The 25,007-nt window shown below is 47.7% G+C and overlaps 2 protein-coding genes across 5 annotated transcripts; one reads left to right on the plus strand and one right to left on the minus strand.

The window, feature by feature from the left end:
- The first annotated feature begins 942 nt into the window (after window positions 1-942).
- Window positions 943-13,556, plus strand: Rmnd5b (required for meiotic nuclear division 5 homolog B). Of its 4 annotated transcripts, XM_051180761.1 has the most exons (11): window positions 1,182-1,308; window positions 4,541-4,636; window positions 7,187-7,337; window positions 8,737-8,882; window positions 9,003-9,143; window positions 10,043-10,143; window positions 10,286-10,452; window positions 11,383-11,548; window positions 12,647-12,749; window positions 12,849-13,003; window positions 13,086-13,556. In XM_051180761.1, exons 3-11 carry the CDS (start codon window positions 7,199-7,201, stop codon window positions 13,147-13,149), a joined length of 1,182 nt encoding a protein of 393 aa, XP_051036718.1. In that variant the 5' UTR covers window positions 1,182-1,308; window positions 4,541-4,636; window positions 7,187-7,198; the 3' UTR covers window positions 13,150-13,556. The 4 variants fall into 4 exon arrangements, with proteins under 4 accessions (XP_051036716.1, XP_051036718.1, XP_051036719.1 ...); XM_051180759.1 differs by lacking the exon at window positions 4,541-4,636 and having other exon boundaries at window positions 943-1,308; XM_051180762.1 differs by lacking the exon at window positions 4,541-4,636 and having other exon boundaries at window positions 7,191-7,337.
- Window positions 13,557-14,348: 792 nt separating this feature from the next.
- On the minus strand, window positions 14,349-18,114 carry Nhp2 (NHP2 ribonucleoprotein). Its single transcript, XM_051180763.1, has 4 exons — window positions 17,878-18,114; window positions 17,719-17,788; window positions 15,253-15,358; window positions 14,349-14,702 (listed from the first exon to the last, which is right to left on the minus strand). The coding sequence occupies exons 1-4, from the start codon at window positions 18,035-18,037 to the stop codon at window positions 14,577-14,579; spliced, it is 462 nt and encodes a 153-aa protein (XP_051036720.1). The 5' UTR covers window positions 18,038-18,114; the 3' UTR covers window positions 14,349-14,576.
- Between the last annotated feature and the right edge of the window lie 6,893 nt (window positions 18,115-25,007).

Raw genomic sequence — 25,007 nt, forward strand, 5'->3', positions numbered from 1 at the left:
TCTCTCTCTCTCTCTCTCTCTCTCTCTCTCTCTCTCCCTCTCCCTCTCCCCCCCCCACAGGGTTTCTCTGTGGCTTTGGAGACTGTCCTGGAACTCACCTTGAAGACAAGGCTCACCTGGAACTCACAGAGATCCGCCTGTCTCTGCCTCCCGAGTGTGCTACCACCGCCCAGCCCACCTTATTCTCTTGAGACGCGGTCTCTTTTTGAGCCTGGAGCTCTGCTTTTCAGCTGTTAGCTGGCAAGCACACGCGGGTATCCTCTTGTGTCTACCCACCCTACTGCTGCAGTTACGGGCCTGCGCCACTAGGCGTGCGCGCCAGCTTTACAACAATACCAACGATCCCAACTCAGGTCCTAAGGCTTGCACTGCAAACACTTTACTCATTGCCTCGGGACTCTTCCTTTAAACATTGCTACTTCAAAAAGCATCACAAGAAATACCTAATCACTGGGCCACATACATGTAACGGGCTTTTGAATTTTTTATTTTTCGGGTACTGAGATGGACTGAGGGATTGGCAACCTCTCCACCGCTGAGCAACGCCCATTTTTGTTTTGTTTTTCCTGGTTTGTGTGTGTGTGTGTGTGTGTGTGTGTGTTGGTTTTGTTGAGATAAGGTCTCAAATAGCTCAGGCTGGCATAATTCACTATGTATCCATGAACTTTTGGTCTTTCTATAATCATAGGATTATAGGCAGGTGCCACAGTATCCAGCTTTGTCTACTTTCTGAGACAGTCTCACTCGGTAGTCCATATTCGTCTGGAACTCGCGGCGCCTCCTGCACCAGCTTCCCCATGCACCAGCCTCGACCTTTGAGAGACAGGACTAGCGCTTGGGGACTCCAATTAGGCAGGTTCGCCTGTTCATACTTCCGGTAGAAACCAGGGACCACCCTCCTGTGGTTCCGGCCTGCGGAAACCAAGGCTCGCTGCGGGTCACAGGAAAGCGGCGCCCGGGCACTGCGCAGGCGCTGATTGCCGCCTGGCTCCCGCGGGCGATTCCATTCCGCACTCCGGGCAAAGCCACGGGATAGACGGGCAGTCTCCTCACGCTCTCCGACAACGCGCATGGGCGAGCCCGGACCCACCCGAGGGGCAACCGCCGCGCCTTCCGGTTCCGATGACAGCGGCGCCGGAAGCCGGCTGTGCTGCACGACTAGGTGACAGCCTGCGGGCTCCGGCTTCGGGTCCGGGGTGCGGGGCGCCCCGACCTAAGCCCGGAGCAGTCGTCTGCCACACCCTCCAAGGGCCGGTGGAGTCACCCCGACTTGGACGTCCCATCTTAGTGCACCTGACTGGGTCAGAGGTAACCAGCCGCGGACGGTGGAGTCCTAGCAGGACACTGCAGGAGGGTCTCTGGAAGCATGAGTAGCAGTTTGCCAGTCTTTAGCACTATAATGCGGGTGAAGCCCGGGTCGTGGCAGAGTAAATTGTGGGCTTTCCTGTACTTTCAGTTTTAGGTGAAGACGTTACGATTTGAAACTTTCTAATATTAATAGGGATGTGATTTGAGGGTAAGGTACAGGGCATTAGATGTTGTGATCTGAAAAGATGACACTTGTGTCGAGACCTAGATGAGGAGCCAGCTGTGGGAAGATGTGAAGAGACAGTGTTCAGGCAGAGAGGGTCGAGGCAGAAATGAACTGGATGTACCCTGGAACAGAAAGGCAGGGGTGGTGGAGTATGGCAAGTGATGGGGAGAGTGATTAGAATAAGGACTTTTTTGGATAGAGCATTTGTTTGTTGGTTTTATTGTTCTTGTCTTTTGAGACAGGGTCTCCTATAGCCCAGGATGGTATTGAGCTTCCTAAGTAGACCAGGCTGGCCACAAACTCACAAAGATGCACCTGCTTCTGCCTCCCCAAATACTGTATGTATTAAAGTCATGCACCACCACACCTAACCTCAGATTTATATATTTCTTTTTTGTTTTGTTTTTGTTTTTCGAGACAGGGTTTCTCTGTGTAACAGCCCTACCTGTCCTGGAAGTAGTGTGACCTCAAACTCACAGAAATCTGCCTACCTCTGCCTCCTGAGTCCTGGGATTAAAAGCATGTGCCCTACTATCAGGCCTTTATTTATTAGTTTATTAATTAATTATTTTGAGACAGCGTTTCTGCCTCTCCCTCCGAGTTCTAGAATTAAAGATGTGAGCCACTACACCCAACAGATAGTTTTAATTTTTTTTCTTATTTTTATGGGTATGGTTTTGCCTGCATGTGTGTCTGTTCACCACATGAATGCAGTGTTGGAAGAGAGCATCAGGGCCTCTGGAACTGGCGTTACAAGGTTTCTGGATGCCACCTGGGTGCTGGGAACTGAACCTGGGTCCTCTACAAGAACAGCAAGTGCTCCAAAACAGTGAGCATCTGTCTGGCCCCTGTAGTGTAAATTTTTAACATTTCCTTCATATCTCTTTTTGCCTACTGGGAGATTTTGACTCAGGCCTGCTTAGCCAAAGGCCTGTTTAATCACTTAGGGTGACCTCAGGCCTGTGGTGGCCCAGGCCCAGGCGAGGATGGAACTGGTCTCCAGGCTTTGCTGGTAGTCCAGTACAGGAGACATACGTGAGGAGGCCAGCAGAAGGATTCAGTTCTGTGTGGGGCCGACATATCAGGTTTGTCATGCAGACAAGGAGGCTATACAAAGCAGTTGGCTTGGTGAGTAGAAGCCTGCGTGGAATCCCTAGCATTTACAGTGTAAAAAGATGGCTGTAACCGGACTGGCAGCACATGCCTTTAATCCAGCAGGTGTGGCAAGCACTTTACCAGTGAAGCCATCTTCCCAGCTCCATTCCTCAGCTTTTTACTTTTTTAAAAAAGATTTACTTATCTATTTATTATGTATGCAGTGTTCTGGTGTATTTATACATACATGTCAGAAGAGGGCATCAGATCCCACTATAGATGGTTGTGAACCACCATGTGGTTGCTGGGAATTGAAATCAGATCCTCTGGAAGAGCAGCCAGTGCTCTTAACCTCTGAGCCACCTCCCCAGCACTACCCCCCCCCCCACACACACACTTTTTTCTTTTAGTCATCTTCCCCAGCTGGTGGTTTGCATTCTCTCCAGTTTAACTTCCTGTTTGTTGCCATAACTGATGGACCCTATGAGTTCACCCTAGCCTTATGCACATACACCCGCTTTCCTTTCCTGCTAGGCCAGCAGCCTGCTTTGCTGGTCTGTTGTGCAAAGAATTTAAGACGAGGGCCTCAGCCTAGAGCCAGATAGCAGGCTTCCTTCTGTTCCCACTCCTCCACTTTCCAGCTGTGTGGCCTTGGGGTGTTTATTTTATCTTTCCCTGTCTCATTTTCTCAGCTGCAAAGTGGGTCTAATAACTGTACCTACCTCATAGTGTTGTGAGAATTAAGTGAATGAGTTAATGGGTGAAGTCATTGGAGCAGAACCTAGCACATAACGAGCCTCTGGGGAATGTTAGTTATTACCAAGAAAAATAATTATATCATTTTAAATGGGAGTCCCTGTTATATTTTACCCATAATATCTTATAACTGTTGAGTCTGGTTTGGGGGTTGTAACATCTCTGGACACTATGATTACAAATTTTAGTGTGTACAATAACAGCCAAGGTCCAGCAGTTTTCTGTCATTTGACCCCCATCTGGGAGGGAGTTAATGGCTGTAAGTGGAGCTGAGATGGTAAAGCCCAGATGGATGATGTCACTGGCTGATTGTGCTAACATTTTTTTTTTTTTTTTTTTTTTTTTTTTTTGAGATGGGGTTTCTCTGTATTGCTTTGGAGCCTGTCCTGACACTAGCTTTGTAGACCAGGCTGGCCTTGAACTCACAGATCCTCCTTCCTCTGCCTCCTGAATACTGGGACTAAAAGCATGCACCACCAGCACCAGGCTTGCTGCCATTCTTTTGAGAGTGGATAGCTGGTTGCATTGACCCCTTTAGAGGGTCACATAACTCAGTCCTCTTATTTCTAGTCGTCTGAGTGGGTGCAGAAGATCTACTCTGTTGCCAACAGTCTGAGGATTATCTGTGTACTCCATGTCAAGGACTACTTAAAAAAAGTGGGAGGGGAGGATAGAAGCCAGGCGGTGGTGGTGCATGCCTTTAAGTCCCAGCACTTGGGAAGACAGAGGTAGGCAGGTCTCTGTGAGCTTGAGGCCAGCCTGATCTGTGGAGGAGTTCCAGGACAGCCAAGGTTGCTATACAGACAAACCCTGTCTCGAACCTCCCCCACCAAAAGGGGAGGGGGCAGTGGCAAATGACTTTAATCCCAGCACCTGGGAGGCAGATGCAGGCAGATTTCTGAATTCCAGGACAGCCAGGGCTACCCGCAGAAACCCCGCCTTGAAGGGGGTGGGGGGAAGGGGGAACAACATGGAGAGGGCTAGGAGGAGGTCTCGGTGAGAAGGAGGTGGATTGAGGTGTCAGCTTTGGGCTGGAGCACTGGCTCAGTGTTACTTACTGCACAGCATAAGGACCTGAGTTTGAATTCCCAGGACCCACATAAAGCCAGGCATGGTAGAGGATAACTAATCCCAGCATTCCATTTCTATGGTGAGATGGGAGGCAGAACCATCACTGGAACCTTTCAAGCCACCTAGCCTGGATTACGCAGCAGTGAACAACAGAGAAATCTGTTTCAAACAAAGTAGAAGGTGAGGACTGACACAAGGCTATCCTCTGACCTGCATGCGCACACTGTACCATGCACATATGTGCCTGTACTCAACACATGCATACATGCAATGCACATCACACATAAATCCCTCCCTCCCTTCCTCTCCATGCATATTTAAGCAAGAAAGCATCTGGTGTGGTGGGGAGGCAGGCCCTGAGTAATCATAAGAAATAAGGAAAAACAGTGAGAATGGAAGGAGCCAGGTAGGCGAGGCTCGGGCCATCTGCCTGTGACAACTGGGGAGCTGGACTAGAGGACCGAGCAAGCCACACCATGTTCCAGGGCCTGGAGCCATGAGAGCAAGAGTTCTAGCTGTCCAGACAGAAGGAGCTATCAGCAGGCAAGCAGTGGGGGAGGCCCATCCACTCTGCACAGTTGGTAGTTCACTATTCCTGATGCTGTACTTGGAATTAACAGCCATTCAAAGACTCTCTTCATGGCTATCTCCCTACAATACATGAGAAACCAGTTCCACTAACTGGAAGAGGTGGCCATAGTGAATATGTGAAATATATATATATATATATATATATATATATATATATATATATATATATGCAATATGAGCCTAGGTTGTTCTGACATGTAGCCTGCTGAGGATCTGCTGAGGCCCAGGCTTCTGATTAAGAAAGAAACTGAGGTGGGGCACTGATGGCGCACGCCTTTAACCTCAGCACTTGGGAGGCAGACGCAGGTGGATCTCTGTGAGTTCGAGATCAGCCTGATCTACAAAGCAATACAGAGAAACCCTGGGAGGGGGGCACTCTGCTGAGGGTTTGTCAAAGGTTCAGTCTCTGAAGTGTTTGCCCTTTAGGACTTGAATTTGGCATCCAGAATCCAGTAAAAAATGCCAGTTGTTGGGGCTGAAGAGATGGCAGCTAAGAGCACTGGCTGCATTTCTAGAAGGCCTAGGTTCAATTTCCCAGCATCTACAAGGTAGCTCATAACTATCTGTAAGGGGATGTAGTGCCCTCTTGTGGCTTCTGCAGGCACTGCACATACATGGTACACATATGTGTTGGTTTCTGTTGTCTTAATGGCTGCACCAGAATCTACTGATACTTTAACTACTATCTGTGCCCCACAACCCTGCAGTAAGCACCCCACTGCCCAGATTTCTGCCTGGGGGAATTTCTGCCCTGCTGGCACCTGCTCAGTCACCAAATGTAGGTTTTAACTAAGTCTCTATAGTCCTATTTACCAATGAAGAGTAGGAAGTCAGATGTTGAGGTGAAAACCTACTAGATCAAAGAAGCCAGAAGCAACCAACAGATCTTCCTTTTTGGCAGGAGACTCAGCAAAAAAAGTCTTTCCATTTGTCCCAAACTAAAAACCCACCTTGAATCTCTTAAGCTCCTCCCTACTCGTTCCTGTGAGTCTATCCATATCCCTGGCTCTTCTGTCCTCTCTATGACTAATTCCTGTCAACTAGTCACTGGCTCTGTCCCTTGATCCAAGGTTAATTTTATTAGCACAGTCTTGCACAAGTTTCACAGTGTGATCAACTATCCCAAAATGTATATGTATGTACATGAAGCAAAACACCCATACACATAAAAAAATAAAGTAATTTTCCTGGTAGTGGTAGCACACATCTTTAATCCCAGCACTTGGGAGGTAGAGGCAGGTGAATCTCTGAATTTTGAGACCAGCTTGGTCTACAAAATGAGTTCTGGTACAGCCAGAGAAACCCTGCCCAGGGGGCAGGGGATGTCATTTAAAGAAATGCTCAATATGGTGGTTCATGCTTGTAATATCAGCACTAAGGAGCTGGAGACCAGAGGACTCCTAGGGCTCACTGGCCAGCCAGCCTGACCTAATTGGTGAGCTCTAGGCCAGCGAGAGACCCAGTCTAAAAAGTAGACAGCACTCTTGTGGATGATACCCAGGTTGCTCTGTACATTAAAAGGGATAGCTGGAGATAGCTCAGTATTCACAAGCTCTTGTTGCTCTTGCGGAGGAACACTTTGGTTTCCAGCACCCATATGGAGCAACTCTACAGTTCCAAGCTCTCCAAAACCCACTGACCTCCTCTGACACCCACATGCACACATATAATAATCTTTTAGGTGTGTATTGAGCTGAGCGGAGGTACCACATGCCTTTAATCCCAGCACAAAGCACTTGGTAGACAGAGGCAGGCTGATCTCTGTGACTTTGAGGCCAGCATGGTCTATAAGGCAAGGAGTTTGAGAAACCCTGTCTGCAGGGGGAGGGGAGTATTGTATGTGGGGTGGGCAAGACAAAGATAACAGGGCATAAAGTAGTAATTTTCTTTATTTGCTTTTGTTTTTTGAGACAGGGTTTCTCTATGTAACAGTCCTAGCTGTCCTGGAACTTGCTCTGTAGACCAGGCTGGCTTCGAACTCCAGCCTTTGTCATGCACCGGACACCTCAGTGAGGATGGCTGGGAAGCACCTTATTTAGCAGGGGAATGATGTATTGTTATTCAGGAAGGGTGAGAGGGACCTGAAGAAATGCTGTGGGGTTCCCCCACACATTGGCCTGACCCAGTTGACTTCACTAGGCAGAGGCCACCATGGAGCAGTGTGCATGTGTGGAGAGGGAGCTCGACAAAGTCCTGCACAAGTTCCTGACCTATGGGCAACACTGCGAGCAGAGCCTGGAGGAGTTGCTGCACTATGTGGGCCAGCTGAGGGCTGAGTTGGCCAGTGCAGGTGGGTGACAATCCCTAGGGATCATGTAGCCCTAGGCTGCTGACTGGGTGGTAGAGTCTTGAACACACATCTTCTCTAGGTTTCCTTGAAGGTGATAAAGGTAACTTCAGAAAACCTAACAGAAATTATTAATTTACTTGAAATAGTAAACAATGTCATCTTATTTTCAACTAACTTTTATTTCCTTTTGGGGGGGGGGGTGTTCCCAGGGTTTGTTTCTTTATTATTAATAGTGTTTTACCTGTATGTATCTCTGAAGGCCAGAAGAGGGCACCAGATCTCATTATGGATGGTTGTGAGCTACCATGTGGTTGCTGGGAATTGACCTCAGGACCGCTGGAATAGGCAGTGCTCTTAATCTCTGATCCATCTCTCTAGCCCCAGGGTTTATTTCTATTGTAGCATTTATCAGTACCATATACCTTTTTTTTTTAAAAAAAATATTTATTTAGTTATTTCTCGAGGCAGGGTTTCTTTGTGTAGCCCTGGCTGTCCTGGAACTCACTCTGTTGACCTGGCTTGCCTTGAACTCACAGAAATCAGCCTGCCTTTGCCTCCCAAGTGCTAGAACTAAAGGTGTGCGCCACCACAGCCCAGCTACCTTACATCTTCTATGGCTGACTAATATGTGTGTGTGTGTATGGTATTCTGTACCCATTAGTGGGTGGACATGGGATTGTTTCTATCTCTTGGCTATCTTGAAGAATGCTAGGAAGAGTGTTCGCGCACATGGCTTTTTTTTGACACATTTTCATTTCTCTTGGAAGTGGAATTGCTGAGTTCAGGGTAGTTCAGAGTTAACCTGGTGGTTCACAGGAAGCCTGCAGCACAGCTAATACACAAGATAGTACAGTACACAGGAAGGCAGGTCAGCATTCACAGCGTCCTAGAATTTTACAGCTGAGAAAATGAAGTCACCCAGGTCCTGGCTTGTGGGAGAGAGCCCACTCCTGAAAGTTCCCTTCTGACCTCCAGAGTACATCATGGCACATATTTGTATCATGTTTCCCCTCCATCCCCCACCCCCCACCCCCCTACCCCCGTGCAACTAATTAAATAAAAATTTTTGTTTGTAGTTCGGTTCCAAGACAGAGTTTCTCTGTAGTTTTGGAGGCTGTTGTGGAACTCATTCTGTAGACCAGGCTGGCCTAGAACTCAGAGATGTGCCTGCCTGTGCCTCCCGAGTGCTGGGATTAAATCAGAGGTAGGAGGATCTCTGAGTTAGAGGTCAGCTTTGTCTACATAGTAAGTTCCAGTACAGCCAGAGGTACATAGTGAGATCCAAAAGAAGTAGCTGACCACAGGGCTGGGCCACCATACTGACATGTAGGAGAATACAGTGTGCTGCAGAAGCAGGTGCTTAGGATCTGCCTCCTGACCCAGTCTGCTATCTCCACAGCTCTCCAGGGGACCCCTCTCTCAGCTACCCTATCCCTTGTAATGTCCCAGTGCTGTCGGAAGATCAAAGACACAGTCCAGAAACTGGCTTCAGACCATAAGGACATTCATAGCAGCGTCTCCCGAGTGGGCAAAGCCATTGACAGGGTGAGTATTGTGGGTGGCCCAGGGTCTAAGGGTGGGAACACTCCAGAGCTGATGTGTGCTGGCTTGGCCAGGAACACAAGTGTGAGCCCCCGAGTCACAGATCCGTCTCTCCTCTGCCAGAACTTTGACTCTGAGATTTGCGGTGTAGTCTCAGATGCCGTGTGGGATTCACGTGAGAAGCAGCAGCAGATCCTGCAGATGGCCATTGTGGAGCACTTGTACCAGCAGGGCATGCTCAGTGTAGCTGAGGAGCTGTGCCAGGTAATGCTGGCCGTGGGAGCACAAGGACACTCGCCTCTCCTGCTGTTTGAGATAGCCGTGCTTACGTAACCCATCCTGGCCTCAATGTTACCCTCCTGCCTCAGTCTCCTAAATCCTGGGACTATGGGTGTACACACCACCACCCAGCCAATTGCATCATCCGTTAGTTTTCTATCCCACTCCTGATATTCTTGGCTAGTTTTGTTTTGTTGTTGAGGAATGCCTGGAACTCACTATATAGGCCAGGCTGGCTTCAAACTCAAGAGATCCTTCTGCCTCTCAAGGTGCTGATGCCGCACCCTGTCTCTTATGTTTCTGGCTGTATAGTGGAGGCTGGCCTCCAACTGGTCCTTCTCCCCTTTTCTCTCAAGGGCTGGCATTGCAGGTGTGTATGGCTTCCCCATAGGCCTACTCACTGACATTATTTTAGAAAGGAACTTGGTCCCCCTACCACACAATAGGAGGTAGATCTAAGTGTATCTGATTAAAAAAAAAAAAAAAAAAAAAGTTACTGATTTCTAGTTAGAGTTGGTTGCCTGCCAGAGCATGGAGACTTGCTCTCCTTTTTTATTAAGGGGATTAAATAAAAATAGCACTGGTTGGGTGTTAAATACACTGGGAACGGAAGAGATTCTGCCTTAATGTAATTAAATAGATTAAAAGTAATTTTCTCACTATGCCATTCAGTGCCAGGCCTGGGGGCTTTACAGTAGGAAAGAGTTCTTCACTGTGGCTGACCAATAATGGTGCTTAGCCTTGGCAAACCGGACACTGAACTGGGCTCATGCTACTGACAGATCACAATTCCTCTGGCAAACAGTGCCTTTCCCCAGCCAACCTTTGGCAGGTAGTTCTATTTTGGCCAGAATTTCAGGGACACTACCTTCCATCTCCCTTAGGAATCAACATTAAATGTGGACCTGGACTTCAAGCAGCCCTTCTTGGAGTTGAATCGGATCTTAGAAGCTCTACACGAGCAAGACCTGGGACCTGCACTGGAGTAAGGGTGCCCAGTGGTGCTTCCTGTGGTCATCTCACCTAGATATGCCCGTCTTACTCCAGCCCTATCTTAGGGATCCACATTGTCCTTTAGGGCCCTGTGTAGCTACTACCCACTACACTACACTGTTCTCTCTCCCCAGATGGGCTGTCTCCCATCGGCAGCGCCTGCTGGAGCTCAATAGCTCACTGGAGTTCAAGCTGCATCGGCTGCACTTTATCCGCCTCCTAGCTGGCGGCCCTGAGAAGCAGCTAGAGGCCCTCAGCTATGCCAGGCACTTCCAGCCTTTTGCTAGGCTGCACCAGAGAGGTAAGTGCCCAAGGTGCTGGGGAATAAAGGTCAGGCTCCAGCCAATATCTGGACATGTCAGGTAGCCTGTCCTTGTACCCACAGACAGTTCTATGTACCAGAAAGATGACTCCCCACAGTTCAGAAACTTTTGGTCCTCTTTGCCTCTAAAGTGAAGTCCAAGCTAGAGGCAGAGCTGAGGCAGGGAGACCACTTCAGTCCCAGCTTAGACTAGCATGGCAGCAGTAAGACCCCGACTCAAGAATTAAAAGACAAGACAGAAATACAAGATCAAGAAATAAGTCATCAGTTATTGGTGGTGCACACCTTTAATCCGAACACTTAGGAGGCAGAGGCAGGTGGATGTCTGAGTTTAAGGCCAACCTGGTCTACAGAGTTAAAGTTTCAGAACAGCGAGGACTACACAGAAAGATGCCGTCTCAAAAAAGCAACCAAACAAACCAAAGCAGTGATTTTATTTTTTGTGGTACTGGGGATGGAACCAGACTTTATCAGTACTGTTACTACTGACAACCATTATACCACTGAGCCACGTCCCCCCATAAACAAACAGCAGTTTCAGCTCCGCCTCCTGAAAGCGTCAGACTTGGATTTGCTGTTACAAGGGAGAGGGTGGGTAGTGGTGTGTGCCTTTAATCCCAGGACATGGGATGCAGTTTGAAATCAGCCTTGTGTACAGAGACCTGTATCCAAAAAATCTCGGGAGGGATGGTTAGAGTTAGTGAGTGGGGACATTTTCTGCCAAACAGACTTGCTAGTGATGCAGTCAGAAAGCTGGAGAGGGTCTCACAGTCCTACCTGCCTCCATGTTGGCAGCAGGATGGAGATGCCAGTGCTCTGTATATTAGAGGGTTTTGCAGCCCTGTGCCTCCTTGGGGTATGGCCCAGAGCCTCTGCCTTCCCTGAACTGTTATCCTATTATCTTTGTAGAGATCCAGGTGATGATGGGCAGTCTGGTGTACCTGCGGCTGGGCTTGGAGAAGTCACCCTATTGCCACCTCTTAGATAACAGCCACTGGGCGGAGATCTGTGAGACCTTTACTCGAGATGCATGTTCCCTGCTGGGGCTTTCAGTGGAGTCCCCTCTCAGTGTCAGGTACAACCCAGCCTCCTGAAAGGCAGGGAGCAGAACAATTGTTTGACTCTGCCATGTGCTTTCACAAACCTAAGCTGGCTTACCATCTTTCCTTGAGATAGACACTGCTTGTTTTTATAGAGAGGGCCCACCTCTCCTGCACGTTAGGTTCCCTTGGGAAACTACACCACCCTCTCACAACCTCACCAAAACATCACCTCCATACATGGAGCCTGGGGTGCTAAGTAACACACTTGAGCTCCTGCTTAAATCTCGGCACCACAGTGGTCTCTGCTCACTCTACTGCAGGCCCAAATTATAAGTCCTGTTACCCAAGTTAACAGACAAGAAGATGGAGGTCTGCTAGCCTGCAGGGTTTCACAGGAACAAAGAGCACCTAGACCATCCCCAGAAACAGTCTGCACCATAGTGGACAGTTGTCATACTGTGGGGAGTCTTCACTCACTTATGCTGTTGCTGTGGGTATGTCACAACAGCATGTCCCAGTAAGATCACCACTGTCCCTAGAGAGGATCTACTGGGGAGAGCTGCACTGTACTCTCAAACTGAGGTTCCACCCACTGGGCTCCCTGCTATCCTGTCTTCTTGAAATAGAACTCATGTATGGATGTCTTTGCTCACTGACTTACTCTGTACCATAGTAATAGTTGGTTAAACTATAGGCAGGCTCTGGCCCTTTCAATTGAGCGCTGTCCCCATCAGGAGCTCTCCACTGTCTTGGACAAGCACTTCATCTGCCAGCTGTTTTCTGTACTGCAGCTTTTCAGATTTGCATGTATATTAGAGCAAATACGGAGCTGAGCATGCCTAGCCCTTTAGGAGCAGTCTGGGAGGAGAGATGGCTTAGGGGTTAAGAGTACTTGCTGCAGACTTGAGTTTGGTTCCCAGCACCCTCAAGACAGACAGCTCACAGCTCTCATTAGCTAATTAGCTATAGTTGCAGAGGATCTGACACAATCTTGTGGCCCCAGCATGTACATGGTGTATGTACATACATGTAAGCATGCACTCATACACATATTAAGAGTCTTGTCCCCAGACCTGTATGGGACGGTGTGCTGGTCCTTTGTCTGCTTCAGTCTCTGCTCTGTTCTTCAGCTTTGCTTCTGGCTGTGTGGCGCTGCCAGTGCTGATGAACATCAGAGCTGTGATCGAACAGAGGCAGTGCACCGGCGTGTGGAGTCATAAGGATGAGCTGCCGGTAAGGCCAGGCTGGGAAGTTGCCCCAGAGGCAGGGGCTGGGGCTGGGGCACACTGCTCACATAGGAAGTGGCACTCAGCCCTTTGCTGGCCTCCTCAGATTGAGATCGAGCTGGGCATGAAGTGCTGGTATCACTCTGTGTTTGCATGCCCTATCCTGAGACAGCAGACCTCAGATTCTAACCCTCCCATCAAGCTCATCTGTGGCCACGTCATCTCCAGAGATGCACTCAACAAGCTCATTAATGGAGGAAAGTAAGTTGCCCCTGTCTGGCTCCATCCTAGCCTGGCTTTCTTGGCCTGCCCTGAGATGTTCTTCCTTTGTCTTTCCTTGCAGGTTGAAGTGTCCCTACTGCCCCATGGAGCAGAATCCAGCAGATGGGAAACGTATCATATTCTGATTGTAAGGAACTTTGCTGGAAGGTGTTTTCCATCCATGGGCCTTGGTTTACCTTGGTGGAGGGACTGGCTTCAGTGGACTGTGATGCCTCTCAGACCAGCACTACCAAGAGGCCTGGCAGGCAGAGGCCAAAGAAGACTGTGAACCAGCCTGCACTTCCTTGGCTAGGAGGGGGACTGGCTGCTGTGTTCCTGCTGTCATTGTTTACACTTGCCCCTCATAGAAGCAAAGACTTTGACTATCAAAAGCAGACATCTTTCTACTCCTGCCCTCAAACCAGGGTGTTCAGCTGCGGCCCACCTCCTTCTACTGTACAGTCAACTGTATGTATCCATTCTCTACTGTAAATAGCCCATTAGAACTGAATGCTGTTTTTTAAACTTTGAACAAATATATTCACAGCCCTTCTCCTCCTTGTTGGTCAGGCTTGAGCATCACTGACAAATAACTGCTTGCTACATAAGGTACGGGGCGTGAAAACCTAGATGGCAGGCCTGGCAGGGTGTTTTCCCATATACCCAAGTAAGACCTCTCACTTCAAAGACGTGTAAGGGGACGCTGAAAGAAGATAGCTTTTACTTCCTACCAGCTTGGGACCTCTAGGCCCAAATTCACCTGATCATTCCAGGGCCATTGAACTAGGATGCTGTGCCCAAAACCGAGGGGCTTTTTATAGGAAGGACCTGAAGTTTAAAAATGCTTCAAAGTTTTGTCAAGTTAGAGAACTTGGGGTTTTGTTTTTAACTTATGTGTGGGAGTGTTTTGCCTACATGTATGTCTGTACACCATGTGGGTGCTGGGAACTGAACCCAGGACCTCTGCAGGAGCAGCCAGTACTCTTAAATGCTGAGCCACCTCTCCAGCCTCCAGGGCCTAAGGTTGTGTAGTTAGCTTCATTTCCAATTTGACATTTACTGTGTGGGTGGGCAAACTAATTTTATCAGAGATGTAAGAGGCCATTGGAAGCATCCCTGACACAGGGGCCACAGGCTTCTGTGAGATGGGGCCTGAGCCCCAATGCCTCGTCTCTTAAGACCCCCACCTATCCTAGAGTGGGAAATGAGGCTTGGCTGGGCAGTAGAAACAGCACAGAACATTTGCTAGGTACATTCTTGGGACTTGCTGCTGAAAAGCCGCTTCCATTCTCCTGCCAACTTCTTGGCTCCATAGGCAGCTGGAGTTTAAAAAACACCCACACACTCACATTTTTGCCTCAGCTTTTACTTCCACCCCGAATTCTTGGAACTGTCTTCATCTAAGCTCAACAGGAGATGGCACTGATGGAAGATGCTGGCTCTACCTTCAAGAACAGCTGCTGGAGCTGCTGGGGAGAAGTCCCACGTCAGGAAACCAGGGAGATGCTGTTAGGGTGGGCAGCCGCCTGCAGCCAGCCCAGCAGCTCCTGGAATAGGCTACAGCTCCAGTCTCTCACAAAGGTGTTGGCAGGGCCTGCACCTCCTCCAGGCACTTGTCATAGGCCTCCTGATATTCCTCATGGGGCTTCACCATGATCACACAGGTGGGACGCTTAGAGCCTGTAGCTGCACCCAAGTCCTATACGAAAGAGGAGAAAAACTGTTGGGAACAGGAGCCACAAGTGACCCACCAGCCTCATCTGGCCCACAGTCATGTCCTATTGGTACACATTACATTTTAAAATATTTCAGATTAGCTGTCATCACTTAAACTAAGCTTCCCCACATGGCCTGTGAGGGTATCCTCATAGGCGGGGCAGTGACTCTGTTCTACAAGTCCTGCCACCCTTCACTTCTTGTGCTCCACTCATGGTCCTAGCTATGTGTGCAGACAGTTCCTCAAACTGCCCTGAACACATGCCTACTTAACAGTACAATCATGGGCATCACATATTAAAGAGTTTACAAGGTACATTCAAATGTAGTCTACTTCCGTGCCCAGCCACACAGAAGGCTGTGGCAGAAGATTGCTTGGGCTGCAGAGACTGGGGCCAGTCTGGGTAACATAAGGAGACACCACCCCAAAAAGAAAAGAAACAAGCCACCCAGACCTGTGAATTCTAACACTTGAGTTACTTCCTCATATAACCTCCCTAGGGCCAAGTTGGGAGTGGGGCAAAGCTCCTCACCGTCTTAGAGGGGATATAGACATAGGGCAAGTTCTGGTCCTCGCACATAATTGGCAGATGGCAGTAAACCTCAATCGGCAATGTGTCTCCTGCCAAAACCATGATTCTGCAACGAGAGAAACCACCATCATTTCTATTTGCTGCCTCCTTCCCCACTTTTAGTTGTTCAGTTGTAAGCACTACCTCCAGCTGGGCTGTAAGAGCGAGCGAGTGAGCAAGCACAAGGACGGATAAGGTGCCCTGCCTCCAAGAAGCCCATAGTTAACACCAGCCTCCGACACTGGAAGGGGTGTAAAATCGTGTTTGGCAAATGCATTTCTTCTGGGGGACATGCTCTCTGCTTGACAGCACATAAATACCACCAAATGTGACAAGTGGTACAATCCTGGGACAGATGAGGTATGGGAGGAATGACAGAAATAGGAACTAGGTTCTTAAGAGTCAGTGATGTTCTAGATGAGGCAGGGTTCTGTGTGGGATGGTCCTGGCTATCCTGGAACTCTCTCTATAGACTAGGCCTGCCTCTGCCTCCCAAGTGCTGGGGTTAAAGGTGTGAGCCACCACTGCCTGGCTAGGCGATGACTCTTGAACAGAGACTTGAGTGTCATGAGGAGGTTCCCAGAATGGCAGGGGCAGGGACAGAATAAGGCCAAGGGAACAAAATGGTAGGTACTGAAAGGCTGGTTGCCAAGAACAAGGATCGCCTTTTGCAATACATACTAGAAGGGGCCGAAGAGCAAAGCCATAGAGGAGGGAGCAAATCTAAAAATAGGGTCTGTCCCAAAAGTTTGCCAGAGTATCGTCCCTCAATTAAAGATGAGTTGTCAGCCAGGCGTTGGTGGCACATGCCTTTAATCCCAGCACTTGGGAGGCAAAGGCAGATAGATCTCTGTGAGTTCGAGGCCAGCCTGGTCTACAGAGCTAGTTCCAGAACAGGCTCCAAAACAATACAGAGAATCTCTGTCTCGGAAAAAAAAAAAAAAAAGAAAAAGAAAAAAGGATGTGAATTTTTCAGTGTACTGTACAGACCTGTAGTCCTAAAGATCCTTCCAGAGGGGAGGAAGAGTGTTCTCTAAGAGTGAGTGACAGTTTAAGAGCCCTTGGTTCAAAACCCTGCTTCCGTACTCCATTCCCTTTGGTATAGGGTGGTCCTCACTGCCTGCTACTTGTCTGTCCTCCTTTGTGGTCCCTTCTCCTTGGCTTCCCTGGCATAAACATGGTGCCAGGTGCCACCTGGAAATAGCAGGCCTCATTTGCCCTACCAGATACACAACCATCTGCCAGGAGGACAGTGACATTTTCCATGTCAACTCAGGATGCCTCAGTGGATACAGGCACTCACTGCCAATCATGACCACGTGAGTTTGGTCAATTCCTGGAACTGAAACGATGGAGAAAATCAACTCCCACAAGTTTTCCTCTGGCATCCATATATGCACACAAATATGTGCAGACACATGTCACACACATGTATTAAAGATACCATTTGAAATACTGAAAAGTTGTCACTCTTGCCCATCACCTCTCTTGGGCCACAACAGCTCCCTAAATCAGATTTGCCTCTCCTAATTCTTCCTCGATATCACTTTCCAGCGTTCACTGTTCTGAGAAGAAAAACAAGTCCCACGAGGGCAGGAGCGATGCCTCAGCTGCTCTTCCAGAGGGCCCATGTTCGATTCCCAGCACCCACAAGGTGGTACTATAAACCATCTGTAACTTCAGTCCAAGGGGATTGACAATGCCTTCTGGCCTCCAAGGACACCGGTGACACACAAACATATACACTTAGGCAAAGTATTCATACACTTATTTTAAATTTAAAAAAAAAAAAAGAAATTTAAAGCCTTCATGAGGTGCCGATGCACTAACCTGTGCTCTGTCTGCCCCAGTCCCCCAAACTAACATTCATTCATCCATTCTCTCCGTTTCTTATGTATCTATGCACAGTTCTGGCTGTCCTGGAACTGAAATCCGCCTGCCTCTGCTTCCCAAGTGCTGGGATTAAAGGCGCACCACCACTCCTGGCTAGCATTTTATCCTTTTGTTTTGCTTTTTGTGAAGTCTTCATAGTCCACGCTGGCCTTAACTTGCTATGTATCAGAAGGAAGCCCTCATTCTCCTCTGGTCCAGTTGTGAAATTGTCTCCCTACACCACATTGCCAGAATGAACGAACAGGGAGGGGATTCGCGGGCTGGGTTTGTGTTCCCTTTCCTGTTGTTCATTGGGAGTTCCTGTAAGTGATGTGGGTGTCCATAGTGAAGGCAGTTTCCTGCCTTGACTGGTCAGACTCAAACTTCACCTTTACTGCGCACCCAGGTAGGTGGAATTCAGTCTTACCCAACTAAAAACGCAAACCCACGTGGCAGAGTTAATTGTCTAGCATGCACAGGACCTAGGTTCAATCCCCAGCGTTGCAAAAAATTAACACATAAAACTTAAAAACCAGCGAAAGGATTAGTTCTTACCCTTTCTCGCCCTTGTTGACAAATTTCTGAACCTCCTTCACCCCGCGCCGAATCTGCTTCTGCTTCACGGCTGCAAAGAGAAGGGTGAGCCGCGACTTCATACAGCCCGTGCCCGCCCTCCCGCCCGCCCCGCGTTCGCCACGCGCCCGCCCGCCTCACCCTTCTTGATGCACTTGTAGAGCTTGCGCGTCAAGCGGCGGGACGCCAGCGGCTGCGCGATGGGGTTCAGGTTGACCAGCAGCTCTTCGTACGTGCGCTCCTCGCTACAGCCCTCCGCCTGCGCCTCAGACTCCTCGGGAACGGACTTTATTTTGGTCATCTTAGCAACAGCGGCAACCCAGTAGGTGAATAGGCGAACCACGCGGCCGCCGCCTCCGAGATCACTTCCGGGTCATGAAGCCGCCCTTACCCTGTGACCAATTGGGAAACGATCTACACTGCACCGACCAATCTGTAAATAGATCTGCGAGGGGCGTGGTCTTGGCCATAAGGGCGGGGTCACAAGGCAATCTAGGCCCGGAGTTTGGATTTCGCCCGCGGAAACCAAGGGAAGCGGAGTTTGGGAATCCGGTTCCAGAGGGGGAAGGGGCGGGGCCTGGGAGAGAGAGGAGGGGCCCAGAGGGAAAGAGGCGGGTGCTGTTGGAAGGGGAGAGGGGCGGGGCGAAAGGGATTACACTGTACTGTGGCTCCTGAGCTCCTGGGCGGTTGTGACCTGGAGCTACTGGTTAGCTGAATCCCGGTGCGGCTAAAGGATTTTCAAATTTTCTTTTCCCCTTCCTGAGTCCTGTAGCTCAAACTATAAGCCTTTGATCCCAGCACTGGGGAGTCAGAGGCAGGTAGATCTCTGTGAGTTTTAGGTTAGCCTGGTCTTACATAGTGAGTTTGAGGTCAGCCAGGACAACACAGTGATACCCTGCTAGGGCAACATAATAGGGTCCTGCCTCAAAAGTAAAACAAAAGTTGTGATATGAATTCATTTATCCAGGCATCGGATTGAAACAGTGGTACACACTGTTTCAAACAGTCTTGCCTAAGGCTGCGCTTTCAGGAGCCATGGCAATCAGCCGAAGTGCTTATGTCATTTTCTCAAGGCATTATGGAAAGTGCCTGCTGAGCTAGCTGGCCTTCAGGTAGTCCAGGTGACTGTGAGACTGACCGTCCTTTTGCTCCAGGCAGCCAGGGCAGCAAGGAAGAATCCAGCTGCTTATGAGGGAGTCAAACTGCCCCATGCCCCATGCTCCTTTAGCAGAGAATGAACATCAGGAGTGCTTATGAATATAAAGAATTATTAACTGCTAGTTGTGATTTTTTTTCCTTTGTGTGGATTTTTTGTTTCTTTGTTTTTGTTTTGTTTTTGAGGCAAAGTCTCATTAAGTAGCCCTGGCTGTCCTGAAACTCACTTTGTAGATTATGATGGCCTTAAACTCACATAGATCCATCTCCTCTACTCCCTGAGGATTGGGTGGTTTATTTTTCAAGACAAGATTTCTCTGTGTAGCCCTGGCTGTCCTGGAACTCACTCTTTGAACTCAAGAATTCCTCCTGCCTCTGCCTCCCAAGAAAGGTGTAGCTGTACTTAGCACCTGTCCAGTGTTCCAGAGAAAGCTAGTTCCCTACTAACTGTATCATTGGCTGTTAAAGAGGGGGAGTTTGGAGAGATGGCTGAGTGGTTAAGAGTACTGGATGCTCTTCCAGAGGACCCAGGTTCAATCCCTAGCAGCTCATAAACATCCATGACTCCAGTTTCAGGGGATTCAAAAATTGTAACATACAAGGGCCCCAGGCATGCATGTGCTGTGCAGACATATGTTTAAGCAACACACACACCTAAAAATAAATCAATTAAAAAAATGTTAAAACTGCTAGTCATTAATAGTGCACTCCTTTACTCCCAGCACTCAGAAGGCAGAGGCAGGCAGATCTCTGTGAGTTCCAGGCCAGTATAGTTTACGAAGTGAGTTCCAGGACAGGCTCCAAAGCAATACAGAGAACCCTGCCTTGAAAAACAAAACAAAAAAACAACATTGTTAAATAGCCGGATGGTGGTGGCACATGCCTTTGATTCCAGCACTTGGGAGGCAGAAGCAGGGGGATCTCAGAGGTCAAGGACAGCCTGGTCAACACAGTGAGTTCTTGGACAGCCAGACTGTTATGCAGAGAAATCCTGTCTCCAAAAACAAAAACAAAACAACAACAACAACAAAAAGGTTGTAATAGTCCCTCCTTTTTCAGATTGTAGGGAGGACTAACTGTGTATGCAGTAAGTGATTAATAAACATTGGAGGATATCAACTGTTTAGACAGTAAATGCTTAATACTTGACAGCTGGAGCTGAATCTGAGGAAGACCCAATTTAAGGAGACAGATAGGATTAGCCATCTATGAGTCACCTCTGTCTTCTGATGTTAAGTGTCCCCAGAAGTCCCCAGAAGACATTGTGATGGAGAAGAAAGGTGGCCCTCTCATTGCCCCAGTTCTAATGGTCCCCAGCCTTACAGGGGTCCAGGAAGCTTGCCTGTCCTAATCCACTACCTTGCTTATACAGCCACCTTCTGGAGAGCCCTGGAATTACATGAGCTGAGCCTGGCACTGATCTGTTTGTAGCATGGACTCCATCCCTGGGTTTTGTTTTCTGTGTGGCCCACTTAGTCCAAAAATACTAGATAAAGATTTCATAAACATATGGTTAATAAGGTTTAAATAACTTTTATTACAGCATATGGTTGTTTATTCTTTTTGGTTCTTTTTGAGACAGGGTTTCTATGTATAACAGTCCTGGCTATCCTGGAACTCGCTCTGTAGACCAGCCTGGCCTTGGACTCACAGAGGTCCACCTTCCTCTGCTTCCCAAATACTGGGATTAAAGACATGTGCCGCCACACTGGACTATCAATGTGCATATTTTATAAATTATGCTCTGAGGAAAGATGGTTCTGCTCTTGCTTTAGACCCAAGTTCAATTCCCAGAACCCAGGTTGGGCAGCTCAAAATCACCTGTATCTCCAGCTCTAAGGGAGCAGACACTCTCTTCTGGATTCAATGGATACTTGCATTCATGGGCACATACTCCCTAACATATACACATAATGTACAAATTATTTTTTAATTCTTTTTAAATTTTTTGTCTAGGTATAGTGGTGTGTGACTTTACTTTAATTCCGGCACTCAGGATGCAGAGGCAGGCAGATCTCTGAGTTTGATGCCACCTGGTCTACAGATCAAGTTTTGGGACAGCCAAGGCTACACAGAGAGCCCCAAAGTGAAATAAATATTTTTTATTTTTATTTTACATATCCATCCCAGTTACTTCTCCCTCCCTCCCTCTTCCCCTTTCTCTCACCCTCCCATGTCCCCGACCACCCTTCCCTCCCATTCCCCCCCACAGTCCACATGTAGGGTGATACCTTCCAGGAGGGATCATCTAAATCTGTCAAATCATTTGGAATAGGGACTAGGCCTTCCCTCCTGCCTCTAGGTTAAGGGAGTATCCCTCCATGGGGAATGTGCTCCCAAAGTCCTTTTGTGCACCAGGGATACATCCTGGTTCCACTGCCAGAGGTCCCTTAGACTGCCCAGGCCTTCTAACTGAGACCCATGTTCAGGGGGTCTGAGTAGGTCCAATGCTGGTTTCCCAGCTATCAGTCTGGGGCCCCATTAGCCCCTCCTTGTTCAAGTCAGCTGTCTCTGTGTGTTTCTGAAGCCTGGTCTTGTCCTCCCTCTCTGCATCTGGATTCCAGTTCGGCTCAGTGTTTAGCTGTGGGTGTCTGCTTCTGTTTCCATCAACTACTAGATGAGAGCTCTATGATGGTGGATAAGTTAATCATCAGAAATAAATATTTTTAATGTTTATTTTCTTTTGTGTGTATGAGTATTTTGTCTGCATACCATGTGTGTGCCTGCCAGAGAGGATATCAAAGCCTGGAGAATTGGAGTTAAAGATGGTTGTGAGCCCTCATGTGCATGCTGTGAATTGAACCTGGGTCCTCTGCAAGAATAATAAGAGCTCTTAACCTTTGAGCCATCTCCTTAGCCCAAAATAAGTCTTTAAACATAAAATCACAGAATAAGAGGCAACAAGGTGACTAGGTAGGCAAAGGTTTTTACTGCCAAGCCTGAGGACCAGAGTTCAGTCTTCAGGGCTCCCCTAAACTGTCTTCTAATTCCTACATGTTTACAGTGGCACTGGAGTATAGCCACACACTCACACACATACGCACCACACACACAGAGAGACACACAGACACACACACACCACAGACACACACATCACACACATACCACACACATACCACACACACACCACACACACCACATACATACACACCACACATACAACATATCACACACCACACACATATACACACACACCACACATACCACATCACACATACATACAAACACACCACACACACACACACACAACTTACATACACACCACACACACACACCACACATACACCATATCACACACCACACACATACACACACACACCACACATACCACATCACACATACATACAAACACACCACACACACATCACACTCCACACACCACACACACCACACATTACACACACACACACAAAATATAATGTTTAAAAACACACACAAGCTAAGTATTTTAGGCATTTTAGATTTAGAAGCAAATTAGAAATCCTGTCTTGAAACCCCCTCAAAAAAGAAGCAAAATCAAGGATATTATGTAGGTTGTTACATAATACATTGAGTAATAAAACAAATTTCAGTGATTGCCGGAACTGTCTGTTGACAGAGTTTAACACTTTATTTATATAATTTTTTTCTGGTTTTTTGAGACAGGGTTTCTCTGTGGCTTTGGAGGCTGTCCTGGATTTAGCTCTTGTAGACCAGGCTGGGCTTGAACTCACAGAGATCCACCTGCCTCTGCCTCCCAAGGGCTGGGATCAAAGGTGTGTGCCACCACCGCCCAGCATAGTTAATAGAGTTTTTACGAGTTGAGAAATACCATCCTTGAAGTGCGAGGGTGATTTGATTGCAGAATGCTCATCTAGTATAAGGGAGGCCATGGGTTCGATACCCAACACTGTAACACACAGGAATATTCAGACTTACACTCATACATACACACATATATACACAGAGACATAGGCACACACATATACAGATATATAGATATTGTTACTATTTTTACTTTTGAGACTTTTTTTTAAAAATTATTTTAAAACTTTGAGCTGGTGCATGCCTATATTGATTCTGTTTGTTTTTTTGAGACAGGGTTTCTCTGTAGCTTTGGAGACTGTCTTGGAACTCACTTAATAGACCAGGCTGGCCTCAAACCCACAGAGACCCAGCTGTCTCTGCCTACTGAGTGCCTGGGGTTAAAGGTGTGTGCCACCACTGCCTGGCAAGTGCATGTCTTTAATACAAGCACTGAGGAACAGAGGTAGGCCAATTTTTTTCTTAAAGATTTATTTATTTAGCTGGGTGGTGGTAGTGTATACCTATAATGCCAGCACTTGGGAGGCAGAGGCAAACGGATCTGTGAGTTCCAGGCCAGCCTAGTCTACAAAGCGATTCCAGGACAGTCAAGGCTACCTAGAGAAGCCACGCCCCCACCACACACGCGCGCACACACACACACCACAAAGATTTATTTATTTACTTTATATGAGTGCTGGGCTACTAACATGTATGCCAGAAGAGGGCATCAAATCCCTTTATAGATGGTTGTGAGCCACCATGTGGTTGCTGGGAATTGAACTCAGAACCTCTGGAAGAGCAGCCAGTGCTATTAATCATTGAGCTCTCTCTCTAACTGAAGGCAGGCTAATTTTGAGTTGTAGGCAAGCCAGGTCTATGTAGGAAAACCCTTTTTCAGAAAAAAGTGGGGCTGGAAAGATGACCAGTGATTAAGACTCTAGCTGCTGAGCTGGGTGTGGTGGCACATGCCTTCAGTCCCAACACCCAGAAAGAAGAGGCAGGCAGATCTCAGCTTTTGAGGCCAGCCTGGTTTACAGAGTGAGTTCCAGGGCAGCCAGGACAACAAAGAGAAATCCTGTCTCAAAAACACACAAAATCTACTCTATAGCAAGTAGCAGATTTTTAAAAATGTTTAAAAAAAAGATTTATTCGTTTTCTGTGTGTGAATATTTTGCCTGCATGTATTTCTGTGTACCATGTGTTTTGTGCAATATTATTTTAATTAGGCAAAGATGTGTTACATTTGTTTATGCTGCAGAATATTACTTTAACTATGTAAAGGTGTGTTACATTTGTTTAATGGTATAAGAATGTGTGTTTAATTATGAAAAGATGTGTTGCTGTTTCACCTTGACTGCCTAAGGCACCTGATTGGTCTAGTAAAGAGCTGAATGGCCAATAGTTAGGCAGGTGAAAGGCTAGGTGGGGCTGACAGGCCGAGAGAATAAATAGGAGGGACGAGAAGGAGGAGAAAGAGGGGGATACGCCAGGGCCAGCCAGGCAGTCATCAGTCAGCCAGACTTAAAGACAGCAAGAAAGTAAGATATACTATACAGAAAGGTAGGTAAATATCCCCAAGGCAAAAATGTACATAAGGAGAAATAGATTAAAGTAAGAGCTAAGCTAAGCCTGAACTTTCAAAACTAATAATAAGTCTCTGTATCACGATTCAGGAGCTGGTTGGTGACCTAAAAGAAAGAGCCTGGTAGGTTTGTGTGTGCGTGCGTGTGTTAGGTACCACAGAGGGCATTGTGTGTACCATGTGTGAGTTTGGTGCTCACAAGAGAACAGGGGATCCTTTGAAACTGGATTTATAAATGGCTGTGAACCGACATGTGGGTGCTGGGAATCAAACCTGGGTCCCCTTCAAAAGCAGTCAGTGCTTTTAACTGCTGAGTTATCTGTCCAGCCCCACCCCTAAGTAAATCTAAAAACAAAAAACCAAAGGAAAAAAAATTGAAATGGGTTCGAGCTGGGTTTGTAGGCTGTATGCCTGCACGGACAAAGCCCTGGGTTCAATTCCAGCAACAGGAAAACTGGATATGATGACTCACACCTATAATCCTAGAATTTGGGAGGATGTGAAGTTCAGAAAGTTCAGAAGTTCAGAGTCATCCTTGGTTGCATTGGGAGGTGGATGCCAGTCTGAGCTACCTGAGACAGTGTCTCAAAAGAAAACAAAAGTGTAGTTTTCAGGCGGTTACACAAGTGAATATGAATCAGAGACATAGTTCCATCTTGTCATCCCAGGCTGAGTGACAATGTTTTTATCTTGCACAACAAGCCCGGCCTCCCTGGAGTAGTCTAACTAGTTCCCTTTTATGGGTGTG

The sequence above is a fragment of the Phodopus roborovskii genome, unplaced genomic scaffold, assembly GCF_943737965.1.
Source record: "Phodopus roborovskii unplaced genomic scaffold, PHOROB, whole genome shotgun sequence".
Taxonomy (NCBI): domain Eukaryota; kingdom Metazoa; phylum Chordata; class Mammalia; order Rodentia; family Cricetidae; genus Phodopus; species Phodopus roborovskii.